The sequence below is a fragment of the Molothrus ater genome, chromosome 2 (assembly GCF_012460135.2).
Source record: "Molothrus ater isolate BHLD 08-10-18 breed brown headed cowbird chromosome 2, BPBGC_Mater_1.1, whole genome shotgun sequence".
In the NCBI taxonomy this organism is placed as follows: domain Eukaryota; kingdom Metazoa; phylum Chordata; class Aves; order Passeriformes; family Icteridae; genus Molothrus; species Molothrus ater.
Window position 1 is genome coordinate 91,703,109 of NC_050479.2, and position 15,535 is coordinate 91,718,643.

Here is a 15,535-nt window from a genome sequence, read left to right on the forward strand (position 1 = left end):
CAAAGAGCAGGGAAAGAACAATGCCAGCCCTGTTTCCTGTGTAACACAGGCACCCCTTTTGCCTCCCATGGTGGCATCTGCCCCTAAAGACAACAGGGCAGGTGGCTGCAGAGGATCAAAGTTGCAGCAATGCTGTGGTGGTCGGTGGAGTCTTTTTCCTGATGAGGGCCTTTGGGACAGCCCTAAGGATGTGCAGTTGGTGGAAGGGAGAGAACAACTACATTCTCCATCTGTCCCTTTACCTCAAGCAAGGTCCCTGAGCCCTGATCCCCAGGGTGCCTGCCACCATCCCCCAGAATTTCAGGGACAGGCTGACAGCACAGGGAGCTGGCTGGCCCCATGACACCCCCTTGCACAGGAGAGGTGGCTGCCCCGCCACTTTTGCTCCCCAATGTCTCTAATCACTGCTCACTCTCACAGAGGCCTGGCACAGGCAGAAGCTATTTATAGCAGGGGAGCCAAGGGGCCACGTGGCCACGGTGGCAGCGCTGCTGGGTGACATTCAAACTGGCTTTGAGTCTGGGGGAGGGAGCCAAAATGAGCTGGGGCAGGGGGGGAGCTTCCTCATAAATCAACCCACCATCTCTCTGGCCATGGCTTTCTTCTGCCCCCCTCCAGCCTCCTGCTGCCAAGCACTGACAGCTGTGCCCTAATAGGGACATTCCTGCCCCAGAGGCTCCTGACCCCTCATCTCCATCATCCCCCGCCATCCGGCAGGGCTGGGAGGAGGAGCAGCAAGAAGACATCAGCATCAGAGGCATTTGTGCAGCAGGAAGGGAGAGGGAGGAGGAGAAGCCTCTTACAGCTGCTTGGTGGTTCTCAGAGCATCATTACTACCTTCTAGGGTCTCTAGTATGCTTGTGGTGGGGCTGTCAGTCATGCAGTGCATAAGTGGATCCATTTACCAGGGTCAGTGCATCTCTGGGAGCCAATTTGGAATTCACAGGGTCTCACCCGGGGTCGCTCTCTCCACCGGCCCCTTGCAGAGCGTCTCTCCTTTCCTCACATATCTATTTTCACAAAACAGGCAGGAACTCGATATCTTCAAGAGGCCCCTTGGTCAAAGATGGTGGGAACAGGGTGCAGTGGTTTTGCAAAGCTGTGAAAAGGTGAACAAGAGCATGGCTGGGCTTAGATGCATTTCTTCAGTAAAAACAGGGGACCAGGATCTGGGCACTTACTGAAGCCTGGACAGGAGGCATGACTTTAAGCACTTCATAGGGAAAGGAGCCTGCTTTGGCCACCCCACCACATGCATGAAGAAAACATGATGCTGCAGAGTCCTGCACACACTGCTGCCTGCCACCATGCACTTCCAGAGTTAAAATATCCATGGTGCCCATGGCACACTCCCTTGCAGGAGGCCACCAAGGCACCACAGAGGAAACAGGTTTTGCTTTGTGTTGGTGGCATGGGACTTCCTTCCAGCCATCCCCCCTGCTTTGGTGTCCCCAGTTCACTCAGGAGCCCTCTCCTGAGGCCAGTGTCAAACAGAACACGGTAGAGCCAGCAAACTCCCTGCTGCAACACAATGGGAACAAACCCAACCCTTGTGACCTCTGGGTTATCTCAGCAGAGAGGCAGCATGTGACACATGCCACCCATTGGTGCTGTTCAGCAGCAGAATATGGGTCACTTCTGTCTGTCATATCGTGCTAACAGGGCATGATGCCCTTTAGCTACCCTGTGGTGTTAATCCTACTAATGTTGGGCTCTCTGCTTCCTCCCACAGCTGGCAGCTCAGGTCCTGGAGCCCAGGAGCATTGGCTTTGGGATGGTGGACTCCAAGAAGGATGCCAAGCTTGCCAAAAAGTTAGGTGAGTCCCAGGTCTGACATCTCTAGAATAGCTTGGAGAGACTGTGGGAGTGACGTGCCTATGGGAGGCCCTTAGAGGACAGTCAAATCCTTGTTACCAGCATGGGGAGGATGATGGTGGCACTTGCACACTGACCACCTGCCCACCCCAACAGGGGCAGGATCAGGGGTGGGGGTGAGGATGAGAGGGACAAGCCAAGATCCTTCCAGAAAAAGCAAAGCAAAGCAAACAAAGTGAAAAAGAAATTCAATTCATGCTGTAATGACGATAGGGTCTAAGTTCACAGCTTTCTGTGCAGAAATAATAAATAGGTGCCATGGAGTAACTTCCTGCTCTTCCTACACAGAGACAGGACCAACACAGCAATACAGAACTAGAACATACAGGGAAAACACTTAGTCCCCAAAAATGTCATCAGTCCCATGGCCCAGTGACCACTGTCAACCACTGGGGCAGCCACAGCCTTGCAATGGCTTGGCAGTCAGGTGCCAATCGTTCTGGCTTGTTCCCCAGAGTGAAAGAGGAAATCTGCTGTACAGGTGGAAGGCTGCTGTATTGCCCACCCTGGACACAGCTGCCTTCCAGGGCCTGGCAGTCCCTTCATATTTTAGCCCACAAAGCAATATGGAAATGTTGTGTCACATTAATACAACAGCACATAAATATACCACTAAACCTAAGGTTTAAGCATACTGGACTATAATTTTCTTTCCTAAATTAGAGGCTGTGAGTGCTAATGGGAGCTAAACTAAAGACAAGAGCTTCTGCCTCTCCAAGAAGAAACAAACTACCAGCCTCCTTGGCCAGTGGTACCCTGCCATCCTGCATTGCAGGACACCAGTGCTGTTGATTTTGGAGCCTCCAATAAGGTTCTGTGGCACTCAGTCCTCAGTCCAGTGATACAGCATTGAAACCTGTCACCCTGCAGTCTGTGGTATCTCTATCATTGGTTTCTAACCCTTTTGCCAAGGCCAGCTAAGCCTCAGACAGTTTGAAGCTCACTTTCAGGTCACTGGTGACGCTCACATAGTTCAGCCTTCTCTGGACAGTGAGCACAACCGGAATCAAAATCCAGTTTCCATATAGTGACAGGTTGTTAAAATCTGAGCTGCCAGTTAGAGCCCAGTATTTACTGCAAGATAGACAGCCAAGCTAAAACGGGTTTCTGGTGCAGAATTTTTCCAGCTGAGACCAAACTGTGACCTGAATGAAAAGTTCAACGGTTGGGAAGAAGTTAGCACCAGTTCTGGCTGAAGTCTGTCCCCTGTGTCATGAAACATCAGTCAGGAGATCACCCAGGTTGTTTCTAACTGGACCAACACAGCAAACTGGCAATTGCATTTTCCCAGGAGGAATTGCTGGGATAACAAGAAAGACATTCTGCACTAAACATGCTTTTAACAACATGTTGACCACTTGTTATTTCCTCTCTTCTTCTTTCAGGCTTGCTTGAAGAGGGGAGTCTCTATGTCTTTAAGGATGAGCGGTTGGTTGAATTTGATGGGGAACTGTCTGCAGATGTCTTGGTGGAATTCCTCTTGGATGTAAGTACAGATAAGCTCAGAGCTAGATAAAACCTCTCAGAGAAGACCTTGCAAATACTTAGTTTGCTAAAAATACAAGTGTACCTTTGTTTGAAATTTCATCCCTGCTTGTTATTCACTGGTAGAGATGGCATTTGACATCTTCCCCAATACCTGTCTGACCATGAGATCCCAGGAAAGATGGTATCCTTATATGCCACTAAACACTTTATATCTTAGAGACAACCTTTCCTCTTGCCTTTATAGAGTATATTTGAGTGGAAGTCAGCTACAATCCTTATAACTGACTGCTGTTCACCCACCTCAGCTAGCAAGCTCATGTGCAAACACTTTGCCATTTGCAAAATCTTTCACGCTTTTTCTTTCTTGTTTTAAAAAAGAGCTATTTTCAAAAAAAGAATATCCAAGAAATAGGGTTCTAGTAGATTAACTAAAAAGAGCTCAGTGCATTGAAAAAGGCTTATGTTGCAAACTATCTGCCCATTTCTAGACACAAGCAACATAGCATCTCTTCAGTGTACTTGCCAAATTGCACTGCCACAAGTGAGAGGAGTTCAGGGTCCTAGAACTAAATGGTCTTGGGTCATTTTGTGCATGAGCACAATGATGTACTCACCTTTGTGCCTAAATGCAAAAGTGATGCTGAATCCCACAACTATATGTTGCACTTCTCTTTATTTACATTTCATTCCTTGTAGAGGCAACAAAACCTATGGTTTTTGCTTTATAAATGAAAACATTTTGCAGTGATTTGTCTTTCCTTTGAAGTGAGGCTTTCTTTGTAAGTGGCTGTGCAGATAAGGGAGATAAGGGAGGTAAGGTGAGCAGCAGAGCTGGCAGGGTTTGTTTCCCAGGGTGGCAGGTTGCCTACATGGTCACCTGTGCTTCAGGACTGCTGGTGAGGAGGGGCATGGCCAGGGAATTAAAACAGATCCCTTGGACCTCAGCTCTCCCATGACAATGTCTGTGGCTGTGTGCATTGGGTGCTGTGACCAAAACACATGCCAGTGGCTTCAGGGACAGAAATGGGCATCTCCCCCACCCATAGGGGCCACAGACAGGGCAGAGCTTTGCCATGACCCTGCAGCAGTGGGATCCCAGATTCCCATGGCTCAGGCCACTCTGGCAGCAGGAAATTGCACATGGTGCTGTGGGCACAGCAAAGGCACAGCCTCACACTGGAGCATCACTCTCAGATGCTGTAAGGCACTTAATGAGGTTTTGCTTGCTATGCCATGCGGTGTGTCACTGAAAAAATCATGTTCTGTGAAAAAAGAAAGAGAGCAAGGATTTCTGGTTTTGTGTTTTCCACTCAGAAAAGAAAATACCTGGCAAAGCAAGAAAATAAAACCAGACATATCTGTGGTGCCTTGGCAGCCTCATCTGAAAAGTAAAAGAAACCCAGAGGTTCTTTACACCTCTGTAGGCAGTGGGTTGCCTGCTTTTTTTTTCTTCTAGTGAAAACACACTTGATTTATACCACTATTGCTGGGCAAAATAATGAGACTGAGCCTTTTCACCAGCAGTGACTAAAGTTAAGAAAAGAGAAACAAAGTTTGGATCAATGACAGTCTAAAGTGCCAGACAGCAGACAGGTCTTCTAGCTTCCTCATTAACATGGTGATGTGTGTAGGACCAAAGAATAGGTTTAAACTATTTTGCCCAGGATGACGATCAGCCATGAAAATTCACATCCAGGCTTTCTACTCCTCCAAATCACTATTTGGTCACCCTCTAGCGAGCTGGTTTTCATGTTTTTCAAAAGCAAGATCTTTGCAATGACCTCTTCCAGCAAATGACGCTTGAAAAAAGAAAGTATATATAGATTTAGATACACATGTATCATTTACAAATGATCACAACGATCATACCAGCTCCTTTCAACTTGGCCTCCTTAAAGCCAGCTGCAACTGCTACTCCTTATCCCTCATCAAAGTAGGTCCCTCAGCATTCATTTGGGTTACCCAGTCCTCTATCAGCCTCCCTCTCGATGCTCCCACCTCTGCAGTGAACCTACTAACATCTCCTTTTGAAGGTGACCCGCTTCTCTCGGCTCCTCACATTAAGGCAGAGAGCACTAAGCAGGGCTTCCAACAGCAGAGAAATTGGGTGACCTCTTTCTCCCTGCTTAGGCTGCTTGTGGCACAGCCTGCCAGGCATAGGTTGGTGCTGCAAATCACTGCGTTACCACATGCATTTGTCATGGCAGTTGCTGGAAGACCCCGTGGAGATCATCAACAGCAAGCTGGAGCTTCAGGCCTTTGACCAGATCGACGACGAAATCAAGCTCATCGGCTACTTCAAGGGAGAAGACTCAGAACGTAAGATAAATGTGTTCCCCGTGGGCCTTGGAGCCTGCCTGGGAGCTCCAGGGACTGGGCACTGGTTGTTCTGCATGAACATGAAGGGTGGTGTGGCATATGGCAGCCTGTGACAGAGTGAAAATTGCTGGAGGATGAGTGTGTTTGCAGGCAGGTTTCTGCTGATGTAATGTGTGAGCCCGGTCCTACACCAGCATTGGTGACCCTTCTGCAAGGGGTCTGCTGGCAAGAGAAGAGAGCCATAATCCAGGGGCTCCTGCAGTAAAAGTGAGTTTACCTCACCCAAAAATCAGCTGAGCTTACAGTTACACTGAGAAAGCAACCAAAAGGAGCAAAGTGCCCCTTCCTGTGAGCAGTGAGCCCAAAGGATCAAAGGAGGGAGGAGGAAAGGGAAAGGGGAACACACATTAAATACCACCGTGGCAAACATACAGCAGCAGTGAGCAGGGCCCTTTGGAGCAGCCTGGCAGAGGCATTGACCTCTTCCTCCTTGCTGACTTCCAAGACTGGGAAGAGGCTGGTCCCATGCCCTAAAGGATGTGCAACTCAGGGATGTCGCTATCGAGTAAGAAAGTGGCACGGACTCCAAGCAGGCTGGTTTGCGCAACAGCAGCTTTAATGTGAAAAACTCTTCTCTTTTTATAAACAGTTGTGATACATCCTACTTGATTAGCTAATTAACAAAAACATCTTTCTCACAAACAGTCCTTAAGAAGAACAAAAAAAACAGAGTAAGAAAACCCCACCTGCAAGTTGTTTATAAAGACAAGTTATCATAATTTCTCTACAACTCCCTAAAAAGTCTCACAAGTCCACTGTGGGAAAGCTAATCTCGTTTTCTCACTCTCTAACCAGCCTATCCCATCTTCGCAGGGACCATTCTGGGCAAACTCAACTTTCACCAGCCTAGAAAAATCCTCACATGAGAATCTCCCTGTCAAGCCCTGCAGTCTCATCTGCCAGCCCCAAGTGCTCTCCCTTCTATCTGGGCAGTGCTGGCAGTGTGCACCCCATACTGGCATGTCCTGCCTTTAGCAGAAAGACAGGTATTCCTAAGTGAACAAACCACATATCACCAGGTCTGCAATGCAACAGCCCACCCACCCCTCCCTTCATCTTTCTCAAACTGAGCTGCAGGGCAGCTTGGGCAGGGCTGTGATCCTAACACTATTCAGTAATAATGACTGAAAGAAAGGTGGGAAATGCCTGTTGTAAAATCCCGCGGCAGGCTGAATCTTTCCTGAACCCTGAGGCTCAGGGAGACCTGGTAGCAGTTACAGTAAAAACTTACCTGCAGTGGGAGAAGCCTGCCTGATCACACTTGGTGACTGTTTAGGGAATGGCAGCAATCCTTAATGCTGGAGCAACTCCGTGTATTTCCCAGCTGAGCTACCCCTGGACCTGCTTCACAGAGCTGCTGATTTCAGCCCCAGTTAAGTGTGGCATGCTGGGCTCTGCAGCTTTCCTGAACACTGTGGGACTGCACAGCACATTGCTGCACATGAAATCATCCTTCTTTGTAAACCCTGGAAGGGTGGAAGAAACATTAGGCAATCATCTGATGGAGTTTGCAGTAATTTGCATTTGTTCTTCCCCCAGTACCTTCTGGGCTGATCAGACTGTGGCCAGCTGTCTGTGAAATATCTTCTTCATTTCCCTTTTCTCCTTCCAGATTTCAAAGCATTTGAAGAAGCTGCTGAACATTTCCAGCCCTATGTAAAGTTCTTTGCCACCTTTGACAAGGGGGTAAGCATCCACACATCTTCATGGTAGCTCACATATGCCACCACCTGTTTGCTGAGAGCTCAGGATGTTCCCAGATCTATTGTCTAGTTTCAGCTTCAGCATTCCTGGATTTTGTGGAGTGTAGCAATTACATATCCTCTGAACAGAGAGAGACATGGTTTTCCCGGGAAAATCCTGGGAAGCTGTGTAGAAGCTGTAAGAAATTTAGATGAAAAAATCCAAACATTTATTATCTCTCTTTCTGTAACCATTGTTTATAGATATAGTTCTCCAAAGTGTGCTATTCATAGTTCACCAATGGTGTGAGATGTTTCTACTTTGAGACCAATCAAGCATCACCTTAGCAAGTCACATTATAAAAAGACCCACTACTTTCATTAAATGTTTTTGCCTTCTGATCCACCTGAAGACTGGAGTCTTCTTTCTGTCCCTGACTCAACAGCATCAGTGGTGTTGGTGTCTACATTGATATTTTGGCCCTGTTGCAAGATAGAAGGCAATTTCTGCAGCATGGAGGCAGGTCCTGATGTGGGTTTGGAACCCAGCCGCTCTAGGTCAGCAGGCCCTGGGCTGTGGCTTTGCTCTGCCCCAGTGCTTGACACCAGTAGTGTAGGGTCATCAATGGGTTGTTAAACAAGGAGAGATCCATTCTATTTTGTGGGCCACCCCTAGGAGTGCATGCTCTGGGAGAAGCACCTTGATCTCAGCTCTGCCAGCAGCAAAGACTCTGGGTAGGCAAAGAGCCACATCAGACTCTCTCACCTGTGACTTCTGCACTGCAACAGGTTGCCAAGAAGCTTGGCCTAAAGATGAATGAGGTGGACTTCTATGAACCCTTTATGGATGAGCCTGTTCACATCCCTGATAAGCCTTACTCAGAAGAGGAGCTGGTTGATTTTGTGAGAGAGCACAGAAGGTATGTAGCATGCAGGATGCTCCTGGACAAAATAAGTGGGTTAAGGTATCCGTCATTGTGACCTTGCCTCTCTAGGGCATCGCTCTCAAAAAAACATTAGGATGATGACTACTTTTGATAATTTTCTGACCCAGGTTTGAAATTGTGAAATTGCTGTTTTTTTCCTACTCCCAGAGGTGCAAGTATCTGTGCAGCAGTCATAGTTCACCACAAGGGACCTGGGATAACACAGCTTCCCTCCTCCTGCTCTTCCTCCTCCCTGGTTAGTCCTCACTCAAAAAGCAGTGAGGCTGGAAGGCAGTGGAGTGTGAAATCCTTGCCCTAATTGCCCATGCTTTTAATTTAGGTCTGTACAGAAGATGACCCTCTCCAAGGCCTTTCAAGTCAAATCCAAAGCCTGTCCAATCCCCTCCTTCCCAAAAGCAGATTTACTAATGGGTGTATCCCTCTCCTGGTGTCAGATATGTCCAGAGGCAGTCTCTGAGCTCAGACCAAGCTCAGACAATGGACTATGAGGCTCCTGCTGATTGTAGGCACAGAGAAGAAGCCACAGCTGTTATGGCTGTGTTGAGCCTCATGTGGGAATGATGCTGAGCACCTACAGTGTTTGATCAACTCAGCAGGAGCTGTGGATGCTTGTGCTTTTTGCAATCAGGTTTGTTGCACAGTTGCTTAGGGACTCAGCTACAAAAACAGTCTGGAAGTCACTGGAGAGGCTGATCCTGTGTAAAAGCACAGGGTTAAGTATAAGGGCCCAACTATCCAGAGATGCTGTATTTTTATATCCTTAGAACCATGCCTCAGGAGAGTGACACAGGCTACCTGCTGCTCCTACAACTGCACTTCTCAGCAGACAATCAAGGGGCCAGATGAGTTTGAGGAAAGCAGGGCCATCTATATGGAGAGAGGAATCTCAAATCAGGTTCAGCTGGAGGTCTGTGTTCACACAGACAAGAGATCATCTCCAGAATCTGAGACTCACCAGAAACAGTTCTCTGCTTTTTCTGAAATATGAAGGGCTTCTCTATCTTCCATGTACCCACAATTCACTTTGCTGACCTTCTAGGCTTCTTAGCCTTAGTCCTTCCCATTTTCTTTTCACCAAGCTCTTTCTGTCAAGCAGCGGCATCAGAAGACTGATTATATACAGCCATCTAAATTCTATCCTAATAAGGCAAACTCTTCACCAGCACAAAATTGCAGTGCAATTTCTCCAAGTCTTAGATATTTCAGGATGTTTTGCAGTGCTTGGTAGAAGATAGGGGGTGGGCATGTATTTTGCAAGTGCCAAAGCTCAGAAAATAAATAAAAAGAGTCCATAAAACAATATGTCTGACATCCCAAACCTGCCAAGGTGCTGCCATGGCAGGGGAAGAAGCCTGGAGTGACAGTGATATGTTCCCAGTATCTCATGCTGAGCTTCTCAGAGCAGAAGTGCTTCATCCTGCCTTGCCACCAGTAAAGGACCTAAAGCCACAGGCTGGAATTAGTCATGGAGAGGATCTGTGGATTAAAATGAAGCAACCTCAGCAGGAGCCATGTGCTGGTTCCCTACAGACAGCTCAGCTGGGCAGCTGCAGGCTGTGGTGGGAAGGTCCATGCTCTCCACAGAAGGGTCAGGAAGCTGGTGCTCAGCACCATGGGGTGATCCATCCAAGGCTGCACAGGTGGGTCTCCATCTGAGTATGGTGGTCACTGCCACTCCAAGGTCTCAGCCCAGATTTCACTCTCAGTGGCACAAATACAAATTACATGGTGCAGTCCTCTGGGTTGGCGCCTCTTTCACATGCAAAATGCTGGGGTTGGACCCCCACTTGTCTGCAAGTGATGTAGCCACATAGGGGCTGAATTCTGCTCTTTCTTACTAACCCAAACCCCAGTTGCCTCGCTCCTGCAACACAGGGAAGTATCCAGAGTGAACACAGCAATCAGCACACGTGGGTGTGCCCAGATCCTTCCCACTGAGTTTCCTTTCCCCAAGAGCTTCCCCCAGAGAACAGCTAGGGAAAGTGTATTAAAAGCCAAGTACAAGTACACCTAAATACATAATACACATTCACCTGATTTAATCTCTAGTTTTGGACCATCAACAATGAAAGGACCTGCTAGTTCAAAAACTGTATCCCTGATCTTGTGTTTGGTGGCTATTTCTTCAATTTCTATAGCTGTTTTTACCTTATATCCGTTTTGATACTGAATGTACCAAATCAGCAGCTAAAATATGTATTGTATCAAAAGACCATTCTTATTTGTTTCATTTATACCTGCTACCTAATAATTTCTCTGGGCACCTACTAACTCTTTTTTAAGAGGAACAATGATTAATACTTAAGGTAGGGAGAGAATCACAGAATATTCTGAGTTGGAAGGGACCCACAAGTCCATCAAGTCCAACTCTTAAGAGAATGACCTGTGCAGGGATCAAATCTGCAACCTTAAAGTCATTAGAGCTGTGGCCATGTTCTAAGCTATTCATGTTTTCTTTACCATTCCCATTTTTTAGAATACTTGCCAAAACCCTCTTCAGTCACCTCTTTCACAAGATAAAGAATTCTTATCTATTTAATCTTCACCAAATAGAGGTCCTTCCATATCTTTACTCACCACTCCCACGCTTCCAAGTGCCTTTTTCAATTGTCCATATCATTTCTGGGATGGCATGACCAGAACTGCACATAACTTCACTGTGGAGGCTCACACTGTAGCTGTCCACTGCCATAATGGTCTGTTTTACTCCTTGGCCTTTTCCCAACTATTTGCAACCTTCTTTTGGCCTTCTTCCTTTGGAGCTGATTCTTTCTCAATTTGTGACACCTGGGCTCCTTTCCTGAGAGGCAAAAATTAATTACAACTAATTTAGAACCAATTGCTGCACCTGTACGCTCAGGGTCGGTTTTCTGCAAGTGTGTTACTTGCTATATGTTTGTCTATCATGCAGACACTCAAGTCTCAGGAGATCTTCTGTATCAACTCATAGTCAGGCCTTTGTTGGTTGCCAAAGAATTGGATATGATAAGCAGATGCTGCCATATTCCTATTTCCCATCTTTTTCAGATTATGTGAGGATATGTTATGCATATGATCATGCCAAAGAATATGCTATGGATCTTAATTGGTGGATTCCCTCTGTCATGAAAACTGACCATTTATTTCCACCCTTCAATGTTATTAATCCACAGGAGATTCTCCTTCTCTGATCTAACTGGAGCTCAGTTGTGTGGCTCCTCAGGTCCATTAGGAACCTCTAAAAAATGTTCCCTTGTTTCCATTGCTCTGTTTGTTAGGCAAACTGAAGTGACAGGTTACACATCTCACTTATTCCACCTGGGTCTGCCAACATGCTGCCACTCCTACCAATCTGTTCTAAAACCTCACAGACTGACACCTCTCTTTGCAGCAGGTCCTGGGGCAGGTCAGCCAGGGAGACCTGCTCTGCTGGGGGATCCTCCCCAAACAGCTGATACCACAGCAAGCAGATGTGCAAAGGATAATTTGTTTTTGTCTTCTATGGCTTTGTGTTCATCTTCTATGGCTTTGTGTTCCTTGGGTGCCCCTCTAACACCAGTCAACTCTCAACCTGCCAGGCTTCCTGCTACAGATGTGTCTGAAAATGAATCTTTTTTCCTTTACGAAGTACTTCTCAAAAATAATTTTTTGACCAGTCTTAGGGTTTAAATTTTCTTGTCAGTAGTTGTTAGGATCCTAATTTTCTTCCCAGAGTTAATTCTGTCTTCTTTGCTTCTGCAGAGGTGGGAAAGATTTCTGTTCTGAAATTTTGCTGGGGTGAAACCAGGGGAAAGGGGGGACAAAGCCCATTAGGAATGTCCCAGGGACTCCAAAACAAAAGTGATTGTTGTCTCATGCTCTCAGCACAGACAGACCGGTCTGCCATATGTGGGACTAATTCATCAGCACATCCCAGCACAGAGAGGTGTCTCATCTTCCCAAGCAGAAATAGTGGCTGCAGTGACTCCAGTGGGGCCATGGGCAGGTTTTTATCACCAAAAATAAAGGCATAAATTGACCAACAGTGTCCCCATTCTTGCATTCAAAATGTGGTGGCTGACTCCAGCCACCAGCCAAACCTGCCCATGGTGACCTTTCCCGTGATGCTGACAGTGTCACATGTGGCAGTGCTGGAAATGTCCTCAAAGAGCATTTCTGTCTCCCCTGCAGGGCCACCTTGAGGAAGCTGCGCCCAGAGGACATGTTTGAAACATGGGTAAGCACGTGTGGTGGGAACCATCGTGTCCCCTGCCAGCTTCCAACAAGAAACTGCTGCTCAAGAGCTGCAGCCTCTGCCTGGGCAAAACATTACCTTTCCTTCCTTGCAAGGCTACTCTCTCTCTTCTGGGAAAAAGGGAAAGCCTTGTCTATGCTGCCTAGTGCCTCACTTCAAACAGGGTGCTCAAAGGCTTTGCACAGCAGCGATGGAGAGCTGGGCTGGCTCCTGCTTGCTTCTCAGAGGGAAGGAGGAGGGAAAGCTAAGCAGTGTGCCAGGCAGCTGTGGAGCCTGTGAGTGATCCTGCCCAAGGATGCTCCATCTCAGCGAAATGCTGAGGACACCAGAGCTGCTGGTGGGGTGATTTCTGTGGCCTGCTCACTGTGCAGATGTCTCATGGAAACTCACAGAATCATAGACTGGTTTGGGTTCAACAGGACCTTAAACCTTAACCCTTCAACGGGTTCATCTGGTTCCAATCCCCTGCTGTGGCAGGGACACCATCCACTAGACCAGGTTGCTCAAAGCCCCATCCAACCTGACCCTGCATACTTCCAGGGACTGGAGCATCCAACACTTCTCTGGACAACCTGTTCTAGTGCCTCACTACCCTCACAGTAAGGAATTGCTTCCTAACATCCAGTCTAAATCTACCCTCTTTCAGTTTAAATCCACTCTCCCCCATCCTGTCACTACATGTCCTTGTCAAAGTATAAGAGCACTTCAACAATTCAAAATGGAAGTGAAGGCAGGCAGTATAGTTAATTATACAGACTTCAAAGCAGATTGTGTATTGACTGCATTTCTCACAGTGCAAGCAAGATGGAAATCAGCAATTGTGAAGAACTAACCTGCATTTTGGCCCCTATCGTACACGGAGAACTCTTGGGGTCTGCAGGGGTGGGGAAGAGAAGGGTGAAAATGAAAGAAAAATTGTGTATAACAAAATTCTCCCTTCACTGTGAGTGAATATGGTGTTAAAAGCTAGTCAGGGGCTCTCAAGTGCCAGATGAATGCTGAAAAACAAGGCTAAACAGGTGCTTTACAGACACTAAGGACGATGCAGTCATTCTTCCAAAAGACTTGACACATTTATAACAGCATTTAGATGTCCCCTTCTTGGCTGTGTAACATGAAACACCACGGGACTCCAAAGTGGCAAAAACCTTGGGAGTATTTAATGCAGCAAGGCAAGAGGTAATAAAACTGAACCAGGAGTTATGAGTCACTTAGGAACAATAGCTTTTCATTTTGTTTTGAAATACAGATTCTGTATAGAACACAGCTTCCAAGATCCACCAAAGCCCCTCCAAGGTTTCTAATGGCGCTTCAGTGAGACCCAAATTACACATGCAGTGGTTTCACTTTCATACTGGCCATATTCTAAAACAGCCTCATGAAAAGTGTGAATTCCCAATGGTGGGATGCTTGCTCAACCAGCAGCTTGGGAATACAGAGCTTGCCTCTGCTATGAGCAGTGGGCTCATAGCTACAGAAGGCAGGGGGCTGGATTCTGATCTCACTGCCAGGTCACAACATCCTCACTGCCTTCACTGGAGTTCGTCCAGTTTCGTTTGCTGCCTTGCAGGCCAGAATAGAGCTGCATTATATCGGTACCTACATGTAATTATATATGGCATATAGAGATATATTTTTTATTTTGCTGTCTGACAATGCTGCTGCTGAATATGAAGAAAAAGCAACAGTGTAAATTTTGCCAGCTGTAAGTGGTCTGAATCCCAAGTAAATCTGCCTGGAATGTCCCGGTGAAAACGTATTCCCTGAAGACGGTCCACAAAGGCTGAGCATCCGCTATTGTTTTTAGAGATAATGTTTTCCACTTAATCTTTCAGGGGTTTTTTTCCTTTTCAGTATTTGATGGTGGCTTTTTCACCTCTGGGCTCAGAAGGGAAAAGAAATTAGCATTTAGATGGGAATTTTTGCTTGCATTAAAACCAATTGAAATGGAAACTGGGACCGACAGCGGGTGAGGAAGGCGAAACCGATCCATGGGATAATTCAGAGATGACATTCATAGCAGGCAGATGATGAACTGGCCAGCAGATCCATTGGCCTTTGCCAATATCATTACTCATGTGTTTCATGGAGAAAAGTAATCCACCAGGCTGTAATTTCTGTCCTCCACTCACTGGAGCCCTGAAATGAGCCCCCCACTCAATTTCCCTCACTGCTCTCGGAGACCCTCACCTAAAGCAGAGACCCTTCACCTCCAAATAGGGGCCCAAATGAACCACCTTGCCTCTCATATTGTGAGAAAACCTCCTTTGCTGGCCACAAAGGAGCTGAGCATGGTGGCAGATATTTGTTTCCTTGCAAACCATCCCCTGGGAGCTGAAAATTAATGAGGATTGTTGGTCTCAGGCATGAAGGGGGAGCCTCTATTCTCATCCTAAAGAGCCCTTGACCTTTTCTGCAGAGAAGCTTTTGCCTCACATCATCAGAAGCTCCCTTGCCATTGCCATCATGGTGCCCACCTAATTTTTATCTGAAGAGTTTCAGCAACACTGCCCACACTACCCCCTTCAGCACTAAATACCTTCATGAGGCAGCCTCACCTCAGCTCCCATTTCTGGTTTCTCAGTGGGGCTCTAGTCAAGCCTCCCTTTGTAATTGCCCTTTTTGAAGGCATCCCACTGCTTCTATCTCCAGCAATCACCCGGACTCTGTCCTCCCTCCCTGGCCCATCAGTAATAGTTGTGTTGTTTCCAGGAGGATGACATGGAGGGTATTCACATCGTAGCCTTTGCTGAAGAAGATGACCCAGGTAGGAGCCTATTTTCTTCCTTGTGTGACTCTCCATCCTTCAAGAAAGTGTATTTTCATATACTTTGTTTGCATTGTAGACACCTACTGGGTGTTTATGCTAGCAGGTGTGCTAGCCAGGATCAAATTTTGGATAGAAATGGATGATTGTCTGGGAAAAAAAAAATCATTCCTTCCACCCCAGT

General features: G+C 46.9%; 1 protein-coding gene across 1 annotated transcript in view; it reads left to right on the forward strand.

Moving 5' to 3' along the window:
* The window catches only part of CASQ2 (calsequestrin 2), a 34,985-nt gene that overhangs the window by 12,581 nt on the left and 6,869 nt on the right, over window positions 1-15,535 (forward strand). Inside the window, exons 2-8 of the mRNA XM_036392720.2 lie at window positions 1,733-1,817; window positions 3,261-3,361; window positions 5,571-5,682; window positions 7,355-7,428; window positions 8,214-8,344; window positions 12,521-12,566; window positions 15,297-15,351. Coding sequence (XP_036248613.1) covers window positions 1,733-1,817; window positions 3,261-3,361; window positions 5,571-5,682; window positions 7,355-7,428; window positions 8,214-8,344; window positions 12,521-12,566; window positions 15,297-15,351 — 604 coding nt within the window. The remainder of the gene's footprint in view (window positions 1-1,732; window positions 1,818-3,260; window positions 3,362-5,570; window positions 5,683-7,354; window positions 7,429-8,213; window positions 8,345-12,520; window positions 12,567-15,296; window positions 15,352-15,535) is intronic.